The following is a 23,253-nucleotide window of genomic DNA, read 5'->3' as shown; positions in this document are numbered from 1 at the left end:
GCGCTTTACTGGGGGCAGAGCACTGGACTGAGCGCTTGGAATGGACCCTTCCAACGGAGACCGTCCCTGCCCAGCGACGGGCTCACGGTCTCATCGGGGGAGTTGGGGCCTGCGGGGTGCGGGGGTGACCCGGCCAAAGGGAAAGGGCGGAACCCGGCGCCGCCCCGGCCTTCGCACCGGAGGTTCTGCCTCCCCATCATCATCATCATGAAGGTGGGACTCTGAGCCCGTGGCTTCTAATAATAGTGGTGATGGTGGGGACTCAGAGGTCGTGGCTTCTAATAATGATGGGGGGACTCAGAGGTCGTGGTTTCTAATAATAGTGAGGGGACTCAGAGGTCGTGGCTTCTAATAATGTTGATGGGGGGACTCAGAGGCCGTGGCTTCTAATAATATTGATGGGGGGACTCAGAGGCCGTGGCTTCTAATAATAATGATGGTGGGACTCAGAGGCCGTGGCTTTTAATAATAATGATGGTGGGACTCAGAGGCCGTGGCTTTTAATAATAATGATGGTGGGACTCAGAGGCTGTAGCTTCTAATAGTAATGATGGTGGGACTCAGAGGCCGTGGCTTCTAATAATGATGGTGGGACTCAGGCCGTGGCTTCTAATAGTAATAGTGGTATTTGTTAAGGGCTTACTATGTGCCAAGCACTCTTCTAAGCGCCCAGGGGGATCCAAGGTGATCATGTCTCCTCACTCTAGGCTTCAAGGCTCTCCATCACCTTGCCCCTTCCTACCTCTCCTCCCTTCTCTCTTTCTACCGCCCACTCCGCTCCTCTGCCGCCCACCTCCTCACCGTCCCTCGGTCTCGCCCATCCCGCCGTCGACCCCTGGGCCAGGTCCTCCCGCGGTCCTGGAACGCCCTCCCTCCTCACCTCCGCCAAACTGATTCTCTTTCCCTCTTCAAAACCTTACTTAAAAATCACCTCCTCCAAGAGGCCTTCCCAGACTGAGCTCCTCTTCCCCCTCTACTCCCTCTGCCATCCCCCCTTTACCTCTCCGCAGCTAAAGCCTCATTTTCCCCTTTTCCCTCTGCTCCTCCACCTCTCCCTTCCCATCCCCACAGCACTGTACCCGTCCGCTCAACTATATATATTTTCGTTACCCTATTTATTTTGTTAATGAATTGTACATCGCCTTGATTCTATTTAGTTGCCATTGTTTTTACGAGATGTTCTTCCCCTTGACGCTGTTTAGTGCCATTGTTCTTGTCTGTCCGTCTCCCCCGATTAGACTGTAAGCCCGTCAAACGGCAGGGACTGTCTCTATCTGTTGCCGACTTGTTCATCCCAAGCGCTTAGTACAGTGCTCTGCACATAGTAAGCGCTCAATAAATACTATTGAATGAATGAATGAATGAATGTCCCCATGTGGGGCTCACAGTCATTCAGTCATTCAGTAGTGTTTATTAAGCACTTACTAAGCACGGAGCACTGTACTAAGCGCTTGGAATGGACAATTCCGCAACAGATAGAGACCATCCCTGCCCAACTACAGGCTCACGCAGTCTAAACCGGGAGACAGACAACAAAACAAAGCAGTGCTTGGCACATAGTAAGCGGTTGAGAAGCAGCGTGGTGCAGTGGAAAGAGCACGGGCTTTGGAGTCAGGGCTCATGAGTTCGAATCCCAGCTCTGCCACTTGTCAGCTGTGTGACTGTGGGCAAGTCACTTAACTTCTCTCTGCCTCAGTTCCCTCATCTGTAAAATGGGGATTAAGACTGTGAGCCCCATGTGGGACAGCCTGATTCCCCTGTGTTTACCCCAGCGCTTAGAACAGTGCTCTGCACATAGTAAGCGCTTAACAAATACCAACATTAAATTAAATTAAATGGTTAACACATACCATCATCATCATCATCATTATTAGCAGTTCACTTTGCACTTCAAGGATCTCCTTTGGGGCCACCGGAAGGAATGGGGAGGGAGAAACTCTCAGACCTGATATTAAGATTCTTACCCCTCCCCCCGTTTCTCACTTTCTCCAGTCACTAGGATAGAGAGAGGTAAAGTGTGATGAGGAGAAGGGATTGTGCCTGCTCATTGTGTTGTATTCTCCCAAGCGCGTAGTGTAGTGCTAATTAAATATGATTGGAGGGCCGGTTGAGGTGAGAGATCATGGGGATTGATGTATTTGAGGGTCCTGGAGGCCAGTTGTATGATCTTAATGAACACTGCTATGACTAATCAAAAGTAATAAAGCAGAAAAGCTGCATCAAGTCAAAAGCTTTGTAAAGATCTCGGTCATCTGAGTAAAAGTCAGTGATTTGTATGGAAAATCTTGGAGACGTTGCAAGTGAGTAATTTAAAATGGTTTTATCCTCTTTCTGTAGGGGCTGGTAATATTTTGCCTTATCAAGAATGGTTATGTAAAATCTTAAAAGGAAGTCATAGCAAATAAAGAGAACTATATATATTATTATGTTAGCTTAAACTGATGCATAAGAAGTCAGAACCAAAGGTTATTAATTGCTGCTTCTGTGTTCTTTTCACTGGTACTATATCCAATAACATTTTCATTTTTTTAGTCCTTAAATTAGGACTTAAGTGAGCTAGACAATTTGCTGAATAAGTTGACCACAAAGGTAGTCCCCAAATTTTAGGAAGTCATGTATCAGAAAAAGGTCATGGACTAGCAAATCTACTTAGTCTTTGTCACCCATTTTGGACCCTATGGACTTAAAACTCCCTGACTCTAAACTCTGTCATTTCCATTCCCATCAACTTCATTTTTTGGCATTTTATAACATGGATGCTTGTTCACTTATGTTTACTGTATATAGCATAAGGAGTTTTATTATTATAAGTTCTATTCTAACAGCATGGCCTAGTGGAAAGAGCATGGGGTTGGGAGGCAGGAGTACCTGGGTTCAAATCCTGGCTCCACCACCTGCACCTCAGTTTCCTCAAATGTAGATTTGGAATTCAGTACTTATTCTCCTTTATACCTAAAACACGAGACCCATGTGGGATGGGTACCGTGTCCAACCTGATTAACTAGTTTCTATCCCAGCACTTAGTACAGTGCTAAGCACATAGTGCTTAACAAATACCACTTCTTAAGATATGTACAGCATTACCGGCAGAATGTCTATCAGTAGAGCTATCTTTTTCTTCTTAATATCAACACAGTGTTTGTGTGTTTAAAAAGGCTGCATTAAGAAAGCTTGCATTTTAGTTTTCCTGCCATGGCCAATACCAGGTGCATCATCAAATGGTATTTATTGAGCGCTTATTATGTGCAGAGCGTTGTTTTAAGCACTTGGGAAAGTACAGTACAACTGAATTGAAAAATATGTGCCGTGCCTACACCGAGCTTACACACAACCGTTCCTTCATTGCAATCCCGTTTTCCTCACAGATGTGTGTTGTCAAAAGAACTTTCCCTAATTCCACGGTCACATCCTATCCACGATGGGTAGTGAAAACGTGCCTTATGACATAATTTTTATCCTGTCTCTTTGTTTTTGTGTAATTCCTCATTCTACGCCCTTTAAAAATCACATACGAATATTTTCAAGTTTTAAGCGAGAACCTAAATGGCTGAGTGGTTAAAATGTTAATTGTGCAGAGGGAGTTACTACTTGGGTTAAGTTGTTTGCCCTGTATGCAGCGCAGTAACAGGTGGAAAATCTCATGTTTGAATACGCATATGTGAAGGGATACAACTTATGCATCCTACTATGTGACTTATTTAAAATAGAGAAAAACCTACAGGTCATTCTTTGGTAGAATTATAAATTCCAAATTCATAGTCTCCTTTTAAACTGTATTAAAATATGTGAGAATTGGTCTAAATTGGGAATTATTTTGCTTCTGACTTTTAAAGACCCAAGATCATTACTAGCTTGGGACTGGTGCCAGTAGCTACTGCTGTAGCTAGTAAAGATAGCTCTACTGATATAGATTCTGCCGGTAATGCTGTACAAATCGTAAATCTAAAAATCTCTTGTAAAAGAGAATGGCTTGGAATGTCTCTTTTTCTTCAATCAATGAATTGATAGTATTTGAATGCCATTTGTATGCAGAGTACAGTAGAATCAGTGGACTTGATCTCTGGATACAAGAAGTTTTCATTCTAGCAATAGGAGACAAACTAAAACAGGAAGAAAAGAAAAGGGGGTTATTTATATGAGTTTATATTTAAAGGTAAGTAAAATATGTACTTAATGCTAGGTGGCACAGAAGTGCTGAAGTGGCAATTTCAGAAGGGCTTTGGAGATGGAGAGACCTGTAGTCTATTGCATTTGAACAGGGAGGAAGTTTTTGGCAAGGGGGAAAGACCTGAGCAAAAGTTGGCTGGGGAAGGGATGCAGACAAGGCACAGTGAATGTTTAATGTGGGAGGAAAACCAAAGATGAGTGGGAAAAGGGATAAATAGGGGGGAGAATGCTGATTTAGTGCCTTAAAACCAATGACCAGGAGCTCCTACCTGCTACAAGAAAGAATGGGCAACCGTTGGAAGTTTTTCAGTTATGGGGAGATGTTTGCAGAACATTGTTTTTTAAAGAAAGGTCCAGGCATCAAACTGGAGTACAGATTGGAGGTAGGGAAATGAGAGAGGAGGCTGGTCCAGAGGTTTAGTCAGGATCTACACTATAAGCTCCTTGTGGACCGGGAATGTGCCTACCAATGCTTTTATATTGTACTTTCCCAATCACTTAGTACAGTGCTGTGCACACAGTAAGCGCCAAATGAATATGATTGATCTGACAAGTGCCTAGACCAGCATGATGGCTGTTTGGAGAGGATGGGGTGGAACCTGGAAAAGTTGTGGCAGCAGACGGAGAATAGTGGTTGGCAGAGAGAGAGGAGTCAAGGATCATGCCAAGTGCCTATTCGTCTAATCTCACTACTGTGAATACCTTATTGTTTAGACTAGACCATCAGTGGTCTGCTTGGGTTTAACTTGCAGTGCAAAATTTTTCTGTGGAATTCACATTTGCTTTAATTATTCCTGCTTGCTAGCTAAAAATAGGGATATGCACTTACTTTTTGTTGCAATTCGGCATGGAAGAACTGAGATGCACTTGCCATGTTTCGTAGGCAGTTTTTTTTCTTTCTCTAAGATTGTCCCTGTGCATATCTCTTATTTTGGCCCAGGAACAGCTCTGCATTTGATAGCTCCTGACCAAGGATACTGACAACTGTCTCCCCCCCCCGCAACCCTCCCACTAGCCTGAGTGAGTGCAGCAGGTTGACCTTCTCAGATCTCCTCATGCTAAGAGCTCTCCCACTTACAAATTTTGTATCAACTTATTCCATTTGCTGTGTCATTTTGAAACTCTTTCCTTTTCTCCATACTTTAGCTGTTAGCTGTGATTTTCCTCTTACTCCCACTCTGACCCCTCTCTCTCTCTTTCTCCCTCTCTCCCCGAACTCCTCAAGAGCCAGACTCTTATCTCTTACTTTTATCATGTTCTCCCAAGCACCTATTATGATACCAGGCAATAAATTGTTGGGGAATGAATGAATAGAATAGAGCTATATTGGAAAGTCTGAAATGTAGTCTGTTACTTGGGTGTGAAATTATTAAGGTTCCTTGGATGGATTTGGAGGCAGAACTAGCAAATAGGTGGTTTCAGAAGCATTGGTCTGCTTATATTAGTTGATGTTCGGCATTAGGCCTGCCCTGGGCAGATTTGGAACAAAAGAATACTGTGATCTCATAATCTTGTTTGTGTGCCAGTGCTTAGCAGGTAGTCAGCACTTAATGTATTTCATACTTACCTCTCCATTTTGGATTTGGAGCAAATAGAAATCTGTCCTGTGCAACCAGCCTTCCCAACTTTTTCCATGCTTGAATTTGCCACTTTTTGGATTCTCCTATTGACTATTTGTCCAATAGGTGGTGAGGACTGCATTGACCTTGAATTTAATTAATTATCTAAAACTGCATTTTTCAATTTATTTTGGGAACTGAACACACAAGAGGTCTTAAGATTTCATTTGAAGTTTCTCTCAGGTCCCCTCCATACTGCCCTCCCATCTCCCTTTCTACAAATCATCTTGTCTTTCCAAACACATACTGAAAATCTCAATGGAGTCAGTCAGTTTTTCTGGCAGAGTTAGAGACCAGCAAGATTCAGAGCGGGTGATAAAAGATAAAGGCTCTTGTAGGTCTCAAGACCCGAGACCCTGAATCTTTGGTTTTCCCATTATGTGCCATGATGGTTGTATTCCCTGCAGTGCCCCGAACTATTACCAGAGTTTCTACCCTTGACCACCTCTACTCTGACAGGTTTAATGTCTGGTGATGATGCTATCAGGAGTTATCACCTTGGTCTAAAACTCTGTTACATTTATACCATGATCCCAGAGTATCTTGGAGTTTGTAACAAGGGAATAACTTTTTCTTTTTGAGCACAAAGTAAACACAATGAGGAAAAATAATCTTGAGAAAAGTTAGTAAATGCTTTGTAAAGGCATCCTTTGAATGATCTAAAAGAGGTCTTAAGAAAGAAGCCCTGTTTTAAGCATTAAAATAAATACAATCTCTTCCATTTGGGATGTTTTGACACTGCTAAATAAATGCTAAGCCTCTTCAACAATCATCACTTGCTCTGTAACCGCTACCTTTTGATTTCAAGTTTACAAGTAATTTTTAGTATACTGTGTACTTGATGCTAAACTTGAAACCAATGAAATACCGTTGATAAGGAAGCCGAGTTATGTTGTCCTGCTTTCAGTGGGATCCTGATACTTCGTCAACCACTACATCCTGAATATGGAGTAGGCCTCTAGCTTCTAGGCAACTATTCCAGGCCATGTCTTTATAATAATAATGTTGGTATTTGTTAAGCGCTTACTATGTGCTGAGCACTGTTCTAAGCGCTGGGGTAGACACAGGGGAATCAGGTTGTCCCACGTGGGGCTCACAGTCATAATCCCCATTTTACAGATGAGGGAACTGAGGCACAGAGAAGTTAAGTGACTTGCCCACAGTCACATAGCTGACAAGTGGCAGAGCTGGGATTCGAACTCATGAGCCCTGACTCCAAAGCCCGTGCTCTTTCCACTGAGCCACGCTGCTTCCCAGCCACGCTGCTTCCCTTATACATTCTTAGGTGTATTTCATAGATTCTGTTGAAGTATGAAGGTGTCTAAATTCCTGAATTTTTGTGCTGTTTTATGGTTGGATCAGTTATATCTTCTGTCTAAGTGGATAGAATTCTGAATTCTTTCCTCTCCCTACTTAGAAGCCTTGATTTAGTCACATGAGATGGGGGCAAAGATGACCTGGTATTTAATGTAAACACAATGTGAAATTTTTCCTCGATTGTCTCACAGTTTTCATTATTCCCTTTTCAGCTCGTTGCCAAATTGCCTGATGATATTAGACCCGGACCCGATTTCTTTGGAGTCCCCTGGGAGCCTGTAATTATTACAGTCTTAATGGGGATTGGTTCTTTTGTCATTTTCTTCTGGAGAACTGCCCTTTCGGTGAGTATATTTATGCTAGGGATTATGCTGATCCCTATGTTGCAGGTTGTGGATCCTGGGAAAGCAGCCATCCCTTGGAATTGGGGAAGGTTGTGCAACAGCCCAAGATTTGGTTATTGCACCAGGCTCCCAAGGGCCATCTGAACCCTTGTCAGGATGACTAAAGCCACCTTGGGGATTCCAGGCCCTAAGAACCCTCAGAGGGTGTGTAGCAGGGTGTTATTTGGATTTGGGCAAGGGGGGTGGCAGAATAGCTGTCCTGTTCCCAAGTAACTTCGTGCTCATTCAGGGATGCCCATCCACAGGGATAGCATATATCTTCTCCCACCCGATGTAGCACTTAAAACTGAGGCAGCAGCCTCCAAGGATGGAGTGGGAGTTGCCCTATCCACCTCCGCCGCACTAGTCATCCTGTCAAACCCCTTCTCGGTCGTTTTAAAACTCAGTGGGTTTTCACTGTCCATCGAATAGGTGAGTAAACTTTTATCTTGGCTCCAAAATAGGGCCGTAACCCATAAGCTTTAATTAGAAATCCTCTAGACTTCTTTATGCAGTATCGTTTGACGATTTATAATTGGCAGGACTTGGCGTTTGGGGTATTCACCCCTTCAGTTGGTACACATGTAAACACGTAGCTCATTTAAATGAATTTGACTCTGGTCCATTAGCAAACGTTTAATTGGACATCCAAAGGATTCTGTTAATAAATTGCCCAACCACCATATCATAGATCCTTTTCTTTCTTCTAGGTAAAGAGTAGAGTTTATCAAGGTAAGAGGGTTTTTTTGTTTTGTTTTCAACATTCCTATTCCCTTCCTCTCGAGTAATATTTGGTGCATGTTTCTTTCCTCTTAGAAGAAATCTGTATAAAACCAAACTCCACAATTCACTTTAAATGTCTTTTATCTCAAATTTTAATCTCAAACCTCTGTTTTGTGCAAAGGGTACTTTTAGATGATTTGGTAACTACACTTAAAAGCTGTCTCCTTCTAAACATGTTATACTAGGATAATTTTTCAAATGGAAGTTCTTATGGAGTGAGGCCCTCCATTACTGATAAGCAAGTATTCATGTCTGTGAAAGTGTGGGCTATAAAATTAATTTGTGGTGAAGCAAGATCAATTAAATAGATCCATCATAATTGACTTTTATAGTGGTTTCCTGACCACTACCAGTTTGAAATAACTGTGCTGTTATAGCAGAGATACCTGTTGTACATGCACAGAAACCCAGATTTGATTTATTTGTTTCCAGGCTCTACTTGACTACTTCAAGTACTTGCTGTTATTCCTTGCCCCCCAATTCGTGAAATTTTTCAGAAAATGTAAATCTTATCATAGAACTTTTAATTTATCTTCCTAACCAAGATAGAGTATTTTTAGCTGGTTTTGTTGGACTTATTTTACAGAGCTTTCTGAGCAGTTCTCTCACCCCCAGTACCTATCACAGAGCAGAAGAGAGGTTTAATACAAATTGTTTTCTCTGCCCTTTTGGTTTTTCCCTGACACTGTCTCCATGAAGTGCCTTTGCAGCAGAATTCCCATCTTTCCCATGAGATATGTCTGAATTGTAGTCTCCTGCATTGGGTAGACAGCATCTACCACTCAATAGCAAATTATTAGTACAAAATCCAAAACCAGATTGAGTTTAATGGAAATCAGTGGTGTGCTTCCTAATTTAAAAAATGGGTTGAGTTCAAAAGAAGAACTCCAGTCATGCTGGGTGTCAGGGTTAAAGAAAACCTTCAGTGATGCCCTGAAGACTAAAATTCTGAAAGTTAGCCACATTTGAGTGTTTAAAATTACTTAGCGTTTCTGGTTCTCGTTTACTTTAAAGCTCTAGAGTGAAATGGAAGATCCAATTGAAGCTGTGGTCTTTGTATTTCAATCAGTAGAGCACTGGACTAGAAGTCAAAGGAACTAGAGTCAGACTTTACTCAGTGACCTTGAGCCAGGCATCCAACATCTAATTTCCTGTGCTTCAGTTTGATACTGTCTATCTCATACTCCTTTAATCTTAAGGAAAAATGAGATCTACTGCATATAAATTGTTCTACCCTCTTCAAAAGAAGCAGTATTTATAAATCACTACTAGAAACCATGGAGCTTAATCATCTGTGGGACCTCTGCACATGTCAGCAGGGTAATTGTTTCCTGATGTGTTATTTGTAATGGGTGCTGTATAATACAGTTTTTGTTCATTTTGAATGTTTTCAGGATGCCCAGAACTAGGGACTGTAAAAATGTAGTAATTAGGCAGAAATAATGTATGTAGGCTGTTGAATTTTCCATTAACAATAGGGTGTCTCAAGATAAATCTGTGTCTCATCTTAAAGAGTGTTCTCACCCTTCTTCCCTAGTGACTGAAAAACAACTTGCTGAAAAGATTAGAAATCTCTTGCAAGAAAAATCTGAAATTTTAGGAAAGATATCTGAATATGAACAGAAGGTAGGTTTGACTCTTTGAAAAGAACTGTATTCCGTATACCCAACTTTAGTCTCTCTTTCACCCACTTTCTGTTCTGGTTAGCCAAACACTTTAGTTGCTTTGACTTAGTTATTCAAAGCCATTATTTATTTTCTATAAGCCATCTATCTGCACTCAGAATGGGCAAATGAAATGTAAATGCATACTGCCTTCTGTTGACCCATTTTATGGTATAAAACCCAGCCCATTAGAGAGAGATGGTGACTACTGGCACATTCCTTGTAATCTATAGCCCTTGATTTTCATATCTGTAGATCAAAGAAGCAAAGAAATCTGTTAAGGAGACCAAGAAACAAAATGTGAATCTCTCTGATGAAGCTGCTGGTCTTAAGGTATAATTCCATCTATTTTCAGCTGTATGGCATTGTAAACAGAAGCAAACTACTTTCTTATTAATCTTGAATGCTTTTAGGATTCAAATAAAGAGCTTGAAGAAACAAATCAGAAGCTAAACGATAAAATGAATAACCTGCTTGCCATGCTGGAAACAGAGAGAGAACAGAACCTGAAGAAACAGGACATAGTAAGATTTTGCCATTCAAGATTTTTCTAATGTGGCTTTGGGTTTTATGGTACTCTGTCATTATAGCAGTGGAAATGGAAGGAAGTGGAAGTTGGGGTGGGGGGATGTCTATCATCTTGAACCTCTTCCAAAGTTTGAGCCCAACCCAGGTATCTAATTTAGAGACCCAGTAGAGTTTGGTTCGCATCACATTTTTACGCTCCCCTTCACTTGCTCTTCAGAGAAAAACCAGTGTTCCTGCCTCCGCCATCCCTTGCCCTGACCACCTTGCAGTCATCCTCTCCAAGCTCGTTGGGGACAGAAAACGTGTCTACCAACTCTGTTGTATTGCACTCTCCCAAGCACTTAGTACATTGCTCTGCAAACAGTAGGCACTCAGTAAATACCGTTGATTTATCCGTTGATTGACAAAACTGGAGCCAGCCAGCAAGAACTCCCCTCAATTTTCCCCTTACTCCCCAGATCCCTCCTAACCTCCCATCCACTCTCCCAACCTTCCTGACCGTCTCTCAAGATTGGATCTTCTGCCTGCTTTAGAGATCTACCTCCTTCACCTGTGTCTCACACCTCATAAATACACTTGGGTCCACTCTTCTTCCCCTTCTCTACCCCCACCGAACCCTGACTGCCACCTTCAATTATTCACTTTCTGATGGTTCCTTCCCCTCTGTTTCAAACACATGTCCACAAGTCTCCTTTTCTAAAATACCCTCTTTGGACTCCACTATCCCATACAGCTATCGCCCTCCTACCATTCTGGGTCAAACTCCTTTTCTGGGTTGTTTACACCTGGTACCTCCACTTCCTCACTTCCAACTTCCTTGACCCTCGACAGTCCGACTTGGCCCCCACTGCCTCATTGAAACAAGTCAGTCCAAAGTCACCAGCTCCTTTCTCCTTGCCAAATCAAATGGTCTCTACTCTGTCCTACTCCTCCTTGTTCTCTCAGCAACCTTTGACATTGGACCACCCCGCTACTCCTCACCTCCTCTTCCAAATCCTCTCCTCCTCTTAACTTCAGTCACTGTTGACACCACCATCCTTCTTACCTCCCAAGCCCCAAAACCTGGCATTGTCCTTGAATCTTCTTTGTCTTCGAACCAGATCCTGGTAAATGTTACTTATTCCCAAAGTTTTAGTGGCTACTCCAAAAGTTAAAATTGTCATTTTACATGTGGAGTGAATGTTTTTTGGTGGGTTTTTTTTTTTCATTTTTGTTTTCCTTGTGTAGATTTTGGAAAACCAGAAGACTTTAGAAAAATTACAAGAAGTTGTTACCCTGGATTCTATTGAACTTTCGGAGGTAAAGTATTAGCCATTTCTGCAACTGAGCCACAGTGCTTTCTGGTCCAGAATTTGGGAGCTCATAATACGTAGATTAGTGTGGACTTTTTGCTTTAATGAAGTGAAAGCACCGCTTATTGAACAGAGATGTTTCTAATGACAGTATTGTCTTTAGGTGCAGGTAGCTCTCAATGAAGCCAAAATGAGTGAAGAGAAGGTGAAATCTGACCTTCGTCGTACGCAGGAAGAAAATGCTAAACTCAAAGAAACAAAGGAGAAGGTTTGTTAATGAGAACCTGCTTCTTGAAAATGTCCCAGCCAGGTGTTGAACAGATACCCAGATCTGCTGGAAAACAGAATTATAACCTTCTGGGCCCACCTTTTCTTTTAAGCAATCCTTGTATTTTTTTCAATTTACAACAAAAAAACTGGAATCTTGGCAGTTACAAGGAAGTAGAGCTAAATGTTTGGTTTTTGTAGTATTCTAAATTCCAACATCCCTAAACCTTCCAGGTTTTGAATCTTTCCACATAGTTTTGTTGGGTTGCTTAAAGTAACCCTTTTTTCTTTCACTTAGAGTGGGATTAAAGACATATTATGTTGTAATATCATGTTAGCCGTCATGGAGTCCTGGGTACCATCTTAAGTCAAGTAGATATCCACTTTTTACAAAGAGATGCCACACCAAAGATGCAGTGTGTGCTGAAGTGATCTCAGGGAATTTCTTGCTCTAATGGCATCGGTATTAGTGCCTATTGCTCAATTTGACCCAAGCCGCTGCTCGGAGGTGGTGAGGACAAGTGAGAGCAGCCAGTGGATGGCTGCCATTTGTCAGGAAAACTACCCTGAAGTTCAGTTGAATTTGGCTACCTGGTTTGGTTAGCTGTTTCTTGGCCTCCTGGACCCCCTTATCTGCTGTCCCAGAGCTGACTTTGAGACCACCTAGAGCGCTGAACGTCCTCACTCCTTAGGACATATCCCAGGATCCCTCTCAGACAGAGGATGACCCGGGAGGGTTAGGAGGTCCTGTCCTCTTCTTTCCCTAGCCCCCGCCTGCAGTCAGGACCTGGGGAAATTGATGAATTTCTACAGACCAACCATTGCTGCAGTTAGCTGTCAGAACTTTGTTATTAAAATTTAATGTCATTAAATTGATACTGAGTTTTTTTAGTTTGGTTCGATAATGACAAGAAAATTGTATCCACAAGTTGTTGAATCTGATGTAACCTTGCACACACTGTCCATGAAAATACAGAAGTGCCTATCTTTTGACCTCTCTAGGCATAGATGGTGTTTCCACTGAACTGCTCATAGAAGCCCTATCTGAAACGAAATAACATAAGTTCTGACTCTTAATTCTCCACTCTGTGGGAATTGGGAATTGGCACAAATGGCAACTTTGTTTTGGGTTAAGAAATGATTATGCTTTGCCCACACTCTGCCACCTAAACCTCTTGGCATGATGCTGAAAGGAAATGTGTCTGGAGTGGATCAAAATCAAATGGCCCATCACAGTCATTGTAAAACCTCCTTGGTTGGGGCTCAACCAATCACTGCCCTAGTTACTGTCTGCTGTAGCTGACCTTGGGACAGTCTGGGTCAGGGTGTCATCCCCGTGGTGTGCAGTCAGGTATGGAGTCTGACTCGTTTAACAATGAGTTGAGTGGAGGTTCAATATCGTGAGGGGAACCCACCATTTTCTCTTTTCTTCTGTTGTTTTGAAATGAGTAACATTGAGTTACGGTGTTAATACTTGGCTGCCTGAGGTAATATTTTACTACTTTCTTTCTAGTACCTTGTCTGTTCTCTTATCAAGCCTCTGCTTGCCCCAGTTTATGGACCTAGAAATTTGTTAGCCTATTAGTTTGGTTGACTCTTCTGTGTTTTGCTATATCAGCCTACCTGTTGCTAAGCATTGTAGCATCTGTAGATAGAAGGTAAAGTGATTTAAAGTCCTTTCCTACACACTAGTTAGAGGGAATTTTGTCCCTTGAAGAGCCTAACCCCTTCATAATACAGTGAGAATGGGACATTAACTCAAACCCCATGGACATGTGGAGACCAGCATGGCACATCCTGGTGAGGACTTCCTTTCTCCTTCACCTCTCTGACCCCTCCCCTCCATATGGTTGCGGTGTAAAATTTCTTTCATAATATGGACTTGTTGCTCTTGCAGCTGCTCAAGGAGGCTGCAAGCTGGAGCGAACAACACAGTGAACTCAGCGAACAAATCAAATTATATCAGAAATCTCAGAAGGATATAGAAGAATCACTTGCCTTTAAGGAGAATGAAATTGAAGTGAGTTTTCACTGAACAGCAATTCTTTATAAGTTCTACTCAGCAGGTGAAATGGGAGGTTTTCTCTTTCTAATGCCTTTTTTGTTCATTAGGTTTTGAAGAATTGCATTATGCACTTAAAGCAGCTTGATCTTGGTCCCGACTCAGAGGGTAAAACTGATGATGAAGGAAATGGATGGGATCAAGGGGATGACTTGGCCAATGGGGAGCTGCCAGGTAAAGTCAATGTCTAGCAGCTGTTAGCCGTACTGTTCCCCCGATCAGCCCCCTGACGTTCTGGCAGAGCTCTCTGTAAGAGGCATTGCCTTGTATTTCTTTCTCTCTCTCTCCCTCTGGATGAACAGAAATGAAAGTGACCAAGAATTGTCTTTGCATCCCATTAAGAACTGATTATGTATCAGGTACTAGATCAGTAATACCTTCCCTCTGTCAAGCCAGTTTGTAGTAGTAATCCCCGCCTCCATTCTTCTTGTTTCTGGCAGGTGATGGAAAAAGAGGAAGGTTCCCCCCGACTAAATGTGGCCTGGGCACCACTATAGAATCGATAAATAGTTTTTATTGAGCTCTTACTGTGTGCAGAGCACTGAACTAAGTGCTTGGGAGAGTACAATACAACGGAGTAGGTAGTCACGGTCTCTGCCCACAATAAACTGGTAGTCTAGAGGACTGACCAGAAAACCATTCGTTCACTAAGACTTGAATGCCTTCAGGGTGATTGGGAGTTCAGTCCCTCCTGTTAAATAGTGTTCATTGTGATTCGTGCCAATCTCTGGGGCAAAATATCCAGAGAATGAATTACCTGGATAGGCCCCCAGTGCCCTACAGTGCACCTATTGTAGGCCAACATTTCTTGGTTTCACTGGGTTGGTGAGGAGGAGGAGTTGCAGCTCTGTTGCTCACTGCTGGAGAAGTCATCCTCCCTCACTCTAGGGGACCGCTGCATGGCTGCTCTCATCCCCATCCACTTAGCCCAAGTGATCTCTTGGGGCAATTATCCAGGCCTTTTTTTTTTCCTTTCTGCTTAAATTGAGTGCTTGAGCTGTGCAATGGTACAATTTGTCACTATGGAATGAGTTCATTAATTAGTCCATCCTGCCCTGCCTGTGACTTCTTAGCTTTTCTTAGGTGGGGGAAGAAATATTGCTTAGAAAGAAAGGGACCCCCCCCCCCACTAATCAGTCGTATTTGAGTGCTTACTAGTATACTACTGTGCACTTGGGAGAGTACACTGTATCAGTTGGTATAGTGCCTGGCACAGAGTAAGCGCTCAACAAGTACCGTCATTATTAGGCACATTCCCTGACCACGGTCTAGAGGGGGAAACAGACATTAAGTAAATTAACGGATATGTACATAAGTGCTATCTCTCATTTTTTAGATACCCGGAATGAGAAGACGAAGAGTCAGATTAGACAGATGATGGATGTCTCACGGGTATTACTCCATTTTCCTGTAGTACAGCAAATGTTGCTCTTGCAGTTCCCTCTCTGCCTTGGTTCTAAGCATTTTTTTCTCTTCTACCTCAAAGGTAAAAATGACTTTAACTGTAGTCAAAGAAGATAGAGACCATTTGCAGTCCAAACTGACTGATGAGGTGTCAGCTAGACACAAGCTGGAAGGTAGGTTCATCTGAAGGTTTCTTGCCGAGTGGGACCAAATTGGCCTGGACCAGGGAATCTAGGAAGCCTTCCCTTTCCCTTAGCCCACCACCCACCTGCCCCCATTATTTATGCTTTCAAACACATAGGTTATTTTGGTGTGTTGTTTTACTCTCTTAAAGAACAAATAAAGAAGCTAGAAAATGACTTCAGTGCTCTTCAGTCAGCCAAAGCTCAAAAGGAAAATGAATGCCAAACTTGGCAGCAGAAAGTGGAAGTCCTTAATGAACTGTACCAGGAGAAAGAGAGAGCACTGCAAAAGTAAGTCTGGCATGTAGTGAAGGGGTGAGATTGGGGATGCTGACAACCCCTCTATCCCCTCCACCCCCTCCAGCTGGTCTCGTTTCTTCTTTTGAAAACGAGGCCACCTTCAGTAATGACTGTGAATGCTCTCCCCAATCCCTCAGTCACTGCAGCTTGCCCGCCGCCTTTTTTTTCTGTTCTTCTAGCTGTTGGCCTAGTGCCCCTTGTGAGAGTCTTAAAGGGGTGGCAGTGGCGGTGACAGCCACTGCTGGGGGAGAAGAAAAAAGGGCTGTTGGGGTTTGATGGCTTCCTCTCCGCTCCAGAGCTCTAAGCATTGCTCCTTTGGCTTCTCTCCACAAATGGGCACCAGCTTCCTGGACCGACCTGCTGTTGCCTTCTCCCACCGGGCTTCATATTGCAGTTAAAAAAAAATTCTGGGGCTAGTTCCACGTAACTCACGGGAATTCAGCCGAGATCATTCTTTCGAGGATAGTTCTCTAAGGCTATTGTTGGGGTGGGTGGTACGATGAAAGTCAGCGGGAACTCCCGGGATGAAATTCAATAATCTACATGATTTTTCTTGGAAGATTATAATCTGGCAAAGAGAGTGGGGTTTTCAGATCTTTGTTTTACTCATCACATAGTTGCTGGAACGCACTACTGTTAATGTTATGTTCTTTTTTATTTAGCTGAACAATACAGTCAGTCTGGAACACACTTCTCATAACTAGGATTATGTAGCCTAATTGGCCATTATTATCACATTGTTTCTAATATCTGAAGGAGAATTTGCATGCTAAGCACATTCATTCTCTTGATACTTTTTCAGCATTTCCGTAGCCCATAATGTGCCCAAAACAATTCCTTCCTATTTGTGTGTTCATATCTGGTAAGCACTCCCTGTATGCACGGTACTCGGGTGCAGGAGAGCTTTTTTTTGGAGTAAATCACACTGTCACACGCCAGGCCCTTCCTTGAAGAGTTTAACCTCTAGTGGTGCCCATCAGTGAGGGAATCCTATGCTGTCCAGTCCTTTGACTCCCTGCCTACCTGCCACCTCCAGCACTCAGTTATTTGACTAGCCCTATAAAGGATCTGCCTGATTGGTCACAGCCTTAGCAAAGAAATGAGACAGTGATGGAGTAAGTATTGGGCAGAGTCAAGCTCTTGTGTACATTGAAGCCCTTGTCTTCTTCCCTGCCCCTGGGTGACATGATAGACGGGCTACTTACGACCCATCACTGTGGTCAGTGTTTTGGGGTCCAGTTAATAGTTCTGCTAAGATATCTGCCCGTGTGGAGTAGGTTGGGCAGTTAACTGTGGCATAAGTGAGGAAGTCAGGCTTCTGAGAGCTAAGTAAAACTTTGCTTCTATGGGCAGCGCTTAAATCTCATTTCTTGTTCATCTCAGGAGGCTGACTCAAGAAGAATACGAGCGGCAAGAGAAGGAGCAGAAGCTGTCAGCTGCAGGTGACAAAGCTGTCTTGGCCACTGAAGAGGTGAAAATCTACAAGTGAGTATCATTCCTCAAATCTTCTGATGGCTAATGGAATCGCTTCTTGCAGTTCTAGCTTCAATGTCATCATTTTAATAGGCAAAGAATTCAAGAAATGGAGGAGGAATTTCAGAAAACAGAGAGATCGTTTAAAAATCAGGTAAGTGCCACTCCATACTCAAATTCTACTGCTCTTGGGTAGCCAGTGAAATCTGTCCCAGGTCATTTTGCAATTAAATTAAAGTCAGCACATCAAATGTCATTTTTTTCTTTCTCCCTTTTAGATTGCCAGTCATGAGAAGAAAGCCCATGACAACTGGGTAAGAGATTTATCCTTCTTGTGTGCACTTAGCAGTGGTTTGTAGCAATTGAAAACTTCTGCCATCTTGAGAGTGGTTTGGGATTTGATTAAATTTCTTGTTTACCCCGTGAATCTGGCTTGATATGTGCCTACTCCTGTCCTGACAGCTAACTGCCCGCGCAGCAGAGAGGGCCCTGGCGGAGGAGAAGCGGGAAGCCGCCAACCTGCGGCAGAAGTAAGTGTGGGATGAACGTTTTTCCCCAACCTCCCCAGTTCTTGGGTGCATTCATGTGGTCTCCGTTGCATAGTCCTGTGTTAATGTTAAGAAAAGGTTCTTGTTAGGGTGTTTCTAATCCCTGATCAAGTCTTATTCTGTTTTTAAATTAAAGGTTAGTCGAAGTCAACCAAAAGATCGCACTGCTTCAGAGACCGGTGATTGTCAAGCCAACCCCAGGACGACCTGACCACCAGAGACGTAGGACAATGTTTTGCACAGCAGAAGACAACTCTCTTTTGGCTGCAGAGTCTGGGGGCTGGGCCACCCAAGGGCGGGGGGAGAGGTCCAACTCTCTAGTGACTAGGCCATGTCTCCTGCAGGTCCCCTGAGTCGAGATGGGTCTTTTGGCCCATCCCCTGTGAGCAGTGGAGCTCCTTCGCCACCTCTGATGATGGATCCACCTGGGAGACCTCATTCGGCCACTCATAACCTAAGGGACGGCCCAAGAGGTGAACTAGGCAAGCCACCCCCGCTTCCACTCCACCCTCAACCACACAGCAGGGTTGAAATTGTATACATCGTTAACTGTTGGAGTCATTTGGTCTAATTTAGCACATGTGGTAGTTTTGTTATTGTTTAAAAAGGATTTTCAATCAATCATATTTATTGAGCACTTACTGTGTGCAGACCACTGTACTAAGTGCATGGGAGAGTTCAGTATAGTAGAGTTGGTAGACATGTTCCTCACCCACAACGAGCTTACAGTCTAGAGGGGGGACAGACGGTAGTTGCTGTGGGACTGAGGCGGGGGGTGAATAAAGGGAGCAAATTAGGGCAAGGCAGAAGGGAATGGAAAAAGAGGAAATGAGAGCTGAGTTAGGGAAGGCCTCTTGGGAATGTGTCTCCAATAAGCTTTGAAGGTGAGGAGAGTCGTCTTTGGATATGAAGAGGGAGGGCATTCCAGGCCCGAGCAAGACGTGGGCGAGATGTCACCAGCAAGATAAATGAGATCAAAGTACAAAGAGTAAGTTGGCATTAGAGGAGCAAAGTATGCCTGCTGGGTTGTGGTAGAGGAGTGAGGTGAGGTAGGAGGGGGCAAGGTGACTGAGCGCTTTAAAGCTGATAATAAGGAGTTTCTGTTTGACGTGGAAGTGGTTGGGCAGCCACTGGAGGTTCTTGAGGAGTGGGGAAACATCCTGCAATGGTTTTTATAGAAAAGTGATCGGGGCAGCAGAGTGAAGTGTGGACTGGAGTCGGGAGAGACGGGAGGCAGGGAGGTCAGCAAGGAGACTAATACAGTAATCAAGGCATGCTGTCCACAAAAATGGGAAAAACAGTGAGGGGGCAAGGTGTGTGTGGTAAGATAAGGAGTTCTGTGTTAGACACGTTTAGTTTGAGGTGTCAGTGGGACATCCAAATAGAGATGTCTTGAAGGAAAGAGGAAATGCGAGGCTGTCGAGACAGGGAGAGCTCAGGGCTGGAGATGTAGATAAGGGAATCATCGGGAGCAATCTTTGAACATATGTGTACAGTACACGGAAGCACTGTGTGTTGCCTAACAAATGGTTAGTAACTCAAGGTGAACTAATTAGTTTCCAGGTGTCCCAGGCCAGGTCCAGCCAGGGTAAGGAAAGGGGAGCTAAGCAAAGGGCTCGTGATTCTAGAGCAGAACCTGCCGCTGGGATGGCTAAAGTAAAATCCACACATTTAATGCCTCTGGAAGATAACCTTGTGCTCCTGTTTTTCCAGTTTTGTGCAGGCTGCCAACTTCTATTCACACATTTGTCCTAATGTGACGACTCAAAAAACACCACAGACCTGAAAGCCTTGTTTTCAGGGGGGGCTCGCCACTGGGTGTATCCGCTGGCCATGAGGCTTGGCCCCTGGGCCACATGTGATGCCAGAGCTCTGCGTTTTAAAAAAATTCCCACTGACTCTCAGCATCACTTCTAGGCTCTGCATGTGGGAACCCCTGCTTATCCTGGGGGTTGGGACAAGGGTATTTTTTGTTTTTGTTCTTTTTTCCCCAATCTAAATTGGGAGCACCCCAGTGTTTGCGGGTGGGTGCCCAGGCAGCCTTAACGGAGCTGATTATCCCAAGACCAAGTGGAGCTTCATTACTGGGGGCAACTTAACCCATGACCTGTCTTGCTGTCTTCCTCTTCAAGGTCCTGGGGATGGCCCTCCGGGGCCTGGCTCTAGGAGACCACCAGAACTTTCTGGACGGACGTCTGCACCTGGTAAGGAACTGGGGGTTATGAAAAACGTCTGGCCCTAGTGCCACGAGTGACTCACTCTCTCTTTCAAGCAGCCAGGATTACATAACCAAACTTTGCTTTTCTGGCCTCTCACCAGACCTGGGTCACGGGCCCCGGACCTCCTCCCCGTCGGCAGCGGTGGACGGCATGGTAAGCCCTTGGGCCTTTTCCTTTGCAGCCGGGTGTCTCGACAAGCATTCTTCTGTCAGTAACCCCCTGTGTACTTGCCACGTATCACCATTCTGAGCCCCGTCCTCACGTGTCTCATTGTCTATTTAAAAACCCCCAAAGAAAGTCCTCCCTAGCGAGTCCGAAGGCCCTCGGGTACCCGCCGCACCACCTTCTGCTGACCAGCCAGTGGCAGTGAGTATTCAGAGGCCTGGGCTGGATTCTCACCTGTTGCTTTTTGGGAGTCAGAGAGGAGCATGACACTACCCCAGTTGCATGGCAAACGACTTCCCTTCGCCAGTGTTAATTTGATGTCAAGACCTACCTGGGTGGCGGAAGGCTGCTGTGGGACAGAAAACTTGTTCTTCTCTTAGCTTTTTGGGTTTGACTAATCTGTTTTGGGGGGCACTAAAAAAACAGCCTTTGGTGCAGACTGTGAGAAGACTTCTTTGTGGCTTTTCTTTGCTCCTGAAACTGGTGTGCTCCCGGTGTGAGAATGCTTTTGCTCCTAGTAAATTGGCAGCATGTCATGTTTTATTGCATCTGAAGTTCTGTTAGAAGTCAACTACTTCTACTATTCTTCCCCCCTCTCCACCCCTTCAGCTACACTTAATACTTTTTGGGGATGGAAAATTATAAATTCTTCTCCACTTGGTCCTGGGAGGGATGATAAAATCCATTAGCCAGGGCCGGGGTTCTTCAGTCTGGTGGTGTTTTTCTGTGCTCCACAACCCTGAATTTTCCTGCACCTCACTCACCTCACCAAGGGCATTTCTTGTTGTTTAGTTCCAAAACCTGGTTTCTATCTTTTGCTTACAGATTCTTGCAGTAACACTTGTGAACTTGAAAATGAGCTTCCCTTCCAATAGTGGGACCAGCTAGTGTGGAGCTGGGTGGAATGGTGGTCAGGGTTGGGATCTGGGTGCCATGGCTCTACTTTTCTAAAGGGGCCTGGGGATGGGAGAAGGTACCCAGGTGGTACATGCCCCTTAACTGCATCACTAGGCAATAGGTCCAACTTCTTATGGAGAGCAAGAGCTTTTTAGGAGGAGTAAGTCAAAGGCATTGAAACTCCCATCTACTTGTGCCGAACAGGTAAATCCAGGTCCAAAAGGCCCACCTTTCTCAGGAATGCCACGCATGATCTCACCAGGAGGAGGACCACCACCCTCGCCTGTTCGATTTGGACCGCCGCCTCAGCTCCGGGGCCATTACGGGCCCTTGCCTCTTCACCCGCCTCTGCCTCTTCATCCACCTCTGGGTATGGTGTAGTAAATGAAGTCCCAATTGGCCGGCCCAACTCAAGCTGTCTACCCCCATCTCCTATTAGGTCCCTGTTGAACGGGTATTTTCTTAACCGTAGTTGCAAGGACCAACTCCTAAAGTAGATATATATCCCAAAGAGCTAACCTTGGTTCCTCAAGTGAGACCGAGGGCTGCCTACCTCGTCATTTTCTGGCTGGAGCTGGCCTTGATGTCAGGAAAGGGGCTGTTGCCTGTCACTGCCATAATACACTGGCTTCAGCCTCTTTTCCCATGCTAGCTGCATCATTTTGGGGTCCGGTTCTTTTAAGTGTCATAAGTGTAGGCCATTAAACACCGACGAGCCTGTTTGCCCCCAGTCTGCCTAAGCTTTCTTTTAAGTCTTCATCACCAAGTGTGTTGACCTTACAAGACAAAGAAGTGCCCTTCTGACTTTTTACACTTGTTTCTCTCTCTGTCAGGACCTGGCGGACCACCGCCCCCAGGCCTGAGAGAGTATTTACCTGGCCTGCCACCAGGAATGAGGGACCTGCCTCCTGATCCCAGGGAGTACAGACGTGGACCCCCTCCTTTTGGACCTGTAGGCCCACCTGGGCCCAGAGGGTACTTTCCACCCAGCTCCCGCCTACCACCTCCACCCCACGGCCCAAGGGACTATCCCCCTCCACCCTTTGTGAGAGACTCACAGTCTTCGAGTTCTAGAGACAACCCGCCACCTCCGGCAAGTCACGACGGGGCCCGGGACTCCGTGCAGGCTCCGGAACAGAGCCCGTAACTTCAACCTCTGGCCTTCAGCTCGGCAGAACGGACTCTAGGATCATTTCATCTCCTCAAGGATTTCAGTGACTTCAGAATTTCAGAAAATTATTTTAAATCTGTTTAAGTTTTCCTCTGACTTTACCATTTTTTGCAGGACTCCCCTCTCCCCCGCCCCCCCCCCCCAAGTCACCATAGCAGTGTGAATTGGTGAGCCAAACACCTCTTTGTCCTCTTAATAATTTCGGATGGAAGGAAGTTTTTTGCGGGGGGTGGGGGGATAATGGTGCGCCAGGGCTGAAGACCGCTTCTACAAGCTGTAGGCCACTGCAGCTCTTTAAATGTGCAATACAAAAGTACCTGTGTTTTCAGTTTTTAGTTAATATAGCTTATGTAATGGGTGAATGATTTAAAATGTCATCAGAACATTTCCTGTGGAAATATTTTTTTTGTTAAGGAAACAGCTCCCTCTACTGCCCCCCATCACATTTTAATTAGCCTGCAGCTAGAGTAAACCACTGGTTTACAGGACTGTGAGGATGAACTTAATTTTTTAAAAAATAAACCTGGTCCCAAAGACCAGAAGCACAAATTATACTGTAACTCTGGAAAATTTTACTAATAAAGACCGTAAAATTCTTTACCTCCTGTTGAAGACTGCCTGTTCGTGGAGTATACCTTGGCAACTATCTTTTAAAGAAAAAAGAACTTACTATATAAGGAGCTAGAAATTCAAATGCTGTGTCAGGTTCTTTCATTTTCAGGAACTTCTAGGGACTAAGAAACACTTGAGAGATGAGGTAGAAGTAGAGGGTAAATGCACTTCCTAGACTGGTAGGAAAAGGAAAATGTGTC

At 44.3% G+C, this 23,253-nt stretch overlaps 1 protein-coding gene across 3 annotated transcripts in view; it reads left to right on the top strand.

Annotated features, from left to right (window-relative positions):
* The window catches only part of MIA3 (MIA SH3 domain ER export factor 3), a 42,800-nt gene extending 19,747 nt beyond the window's left edge, over nt 1-23,053 (top strand). Inside the window, exons 7-29 of one of the 3 annotated variants that reach the window (XM_007672383.3) lie at nt 7,316-7,447; nt 8,197-8,218; nt 9,807-9,895; nt 10,189-10,266; nt 10,347-10,457; nt 11,689-11,760; nt 11,917-12,021; nt 13,918-14,040; nt 14,133-14,256; nt 15,419-15,474; nt 15,569-15,659; nt 15,821-15,959; nt 17,352-17,453; nt 17,535-17,595; nt 17,720-17,755; nt 17,904-17,971; nt 18,126-18,211; nt 18,334-18,471; nt 20,122-20,193; nt 20,309-20,361; nt 20,503-20,574; nt 21,475-21,640; nt 22,104-23,053. In XM_007672383.3, coding sequence (XP_007670573.2) covers nt 7,316-7,447; nt 8,197-8,218; nt 9,807-9,895; nt 10,189-10,266; nt 10,347-10,457; nt 11,689-11,760; nt 11,917-12,021; nt 13,918-14,040; nt 14,133-14,256; nt 15,419-15,474; nt 15,569-15,659; nt 15,821-15,959; nt 17,352-17,453; nt 17,535-17,595; nt 17,720-17,755; nt 17,904-17,971; nt 18,126-18,211; nt 18,334-18,471; nt 20,122-20,193; nt 20,309-20,361; nt 20,503-20,574; nt 21,475-21,640; nt 22,104-22,417 — 2,310 coding nt within the window. In that variant the 3' untranslated portion in view covers nt 22,418-23,053. The remainder of the gene's footprint in view (nt 1-7,315; nt 7,448-8,196; nt 8,219-9,806; nt 9,896-10,188; nt 10,267-10,346; nt 10,458-11,688; nt 11,761-11,916; nt 12,022-13,917; nt 14,041-14,132; nt 14,257-15,418; nt 15,475-15,568; nt 15,660-15,820; nt 15,960-17,351; nt 17,454-17,534; nt 17,596-17,719; nt 17,756-17,903; nt 17,972-18,125; nt 18,212-18,333; nt 18,472-20,121; nt 20,194-20,308; nt 20,362-20,502; nt 20,575-21,474; nt 21,641-22,103) is intronic. The other 2 variants (XM_007672380.3, XM_007672381.3) reach the window with 2 other exon arrangements.
* Nucleotides 23,054-23,253: the final 200 nt, after the last annotated feature.

Source organism: Ornithorhynchus anatinus, chromosome 19, assembly GCF_004115215.2.
Source record: "Ornithorhynchus anatinus isolate Pmale09 chromosome 19, mOrnAna1.pri.v4, whole genome shotgun sequence".
Lineage (NCBI taxonomy): Eukaryota > Metazoa > Chordata > Mammalia > Monotremata > Ornithorhynchidae > Ornithorhynchus > Ornithorhynchus anatinus.
Note: the sequence above shows the minus strand (reverse complement) of the source record. Positions and strands in the feature narration are given on the sequence as shown.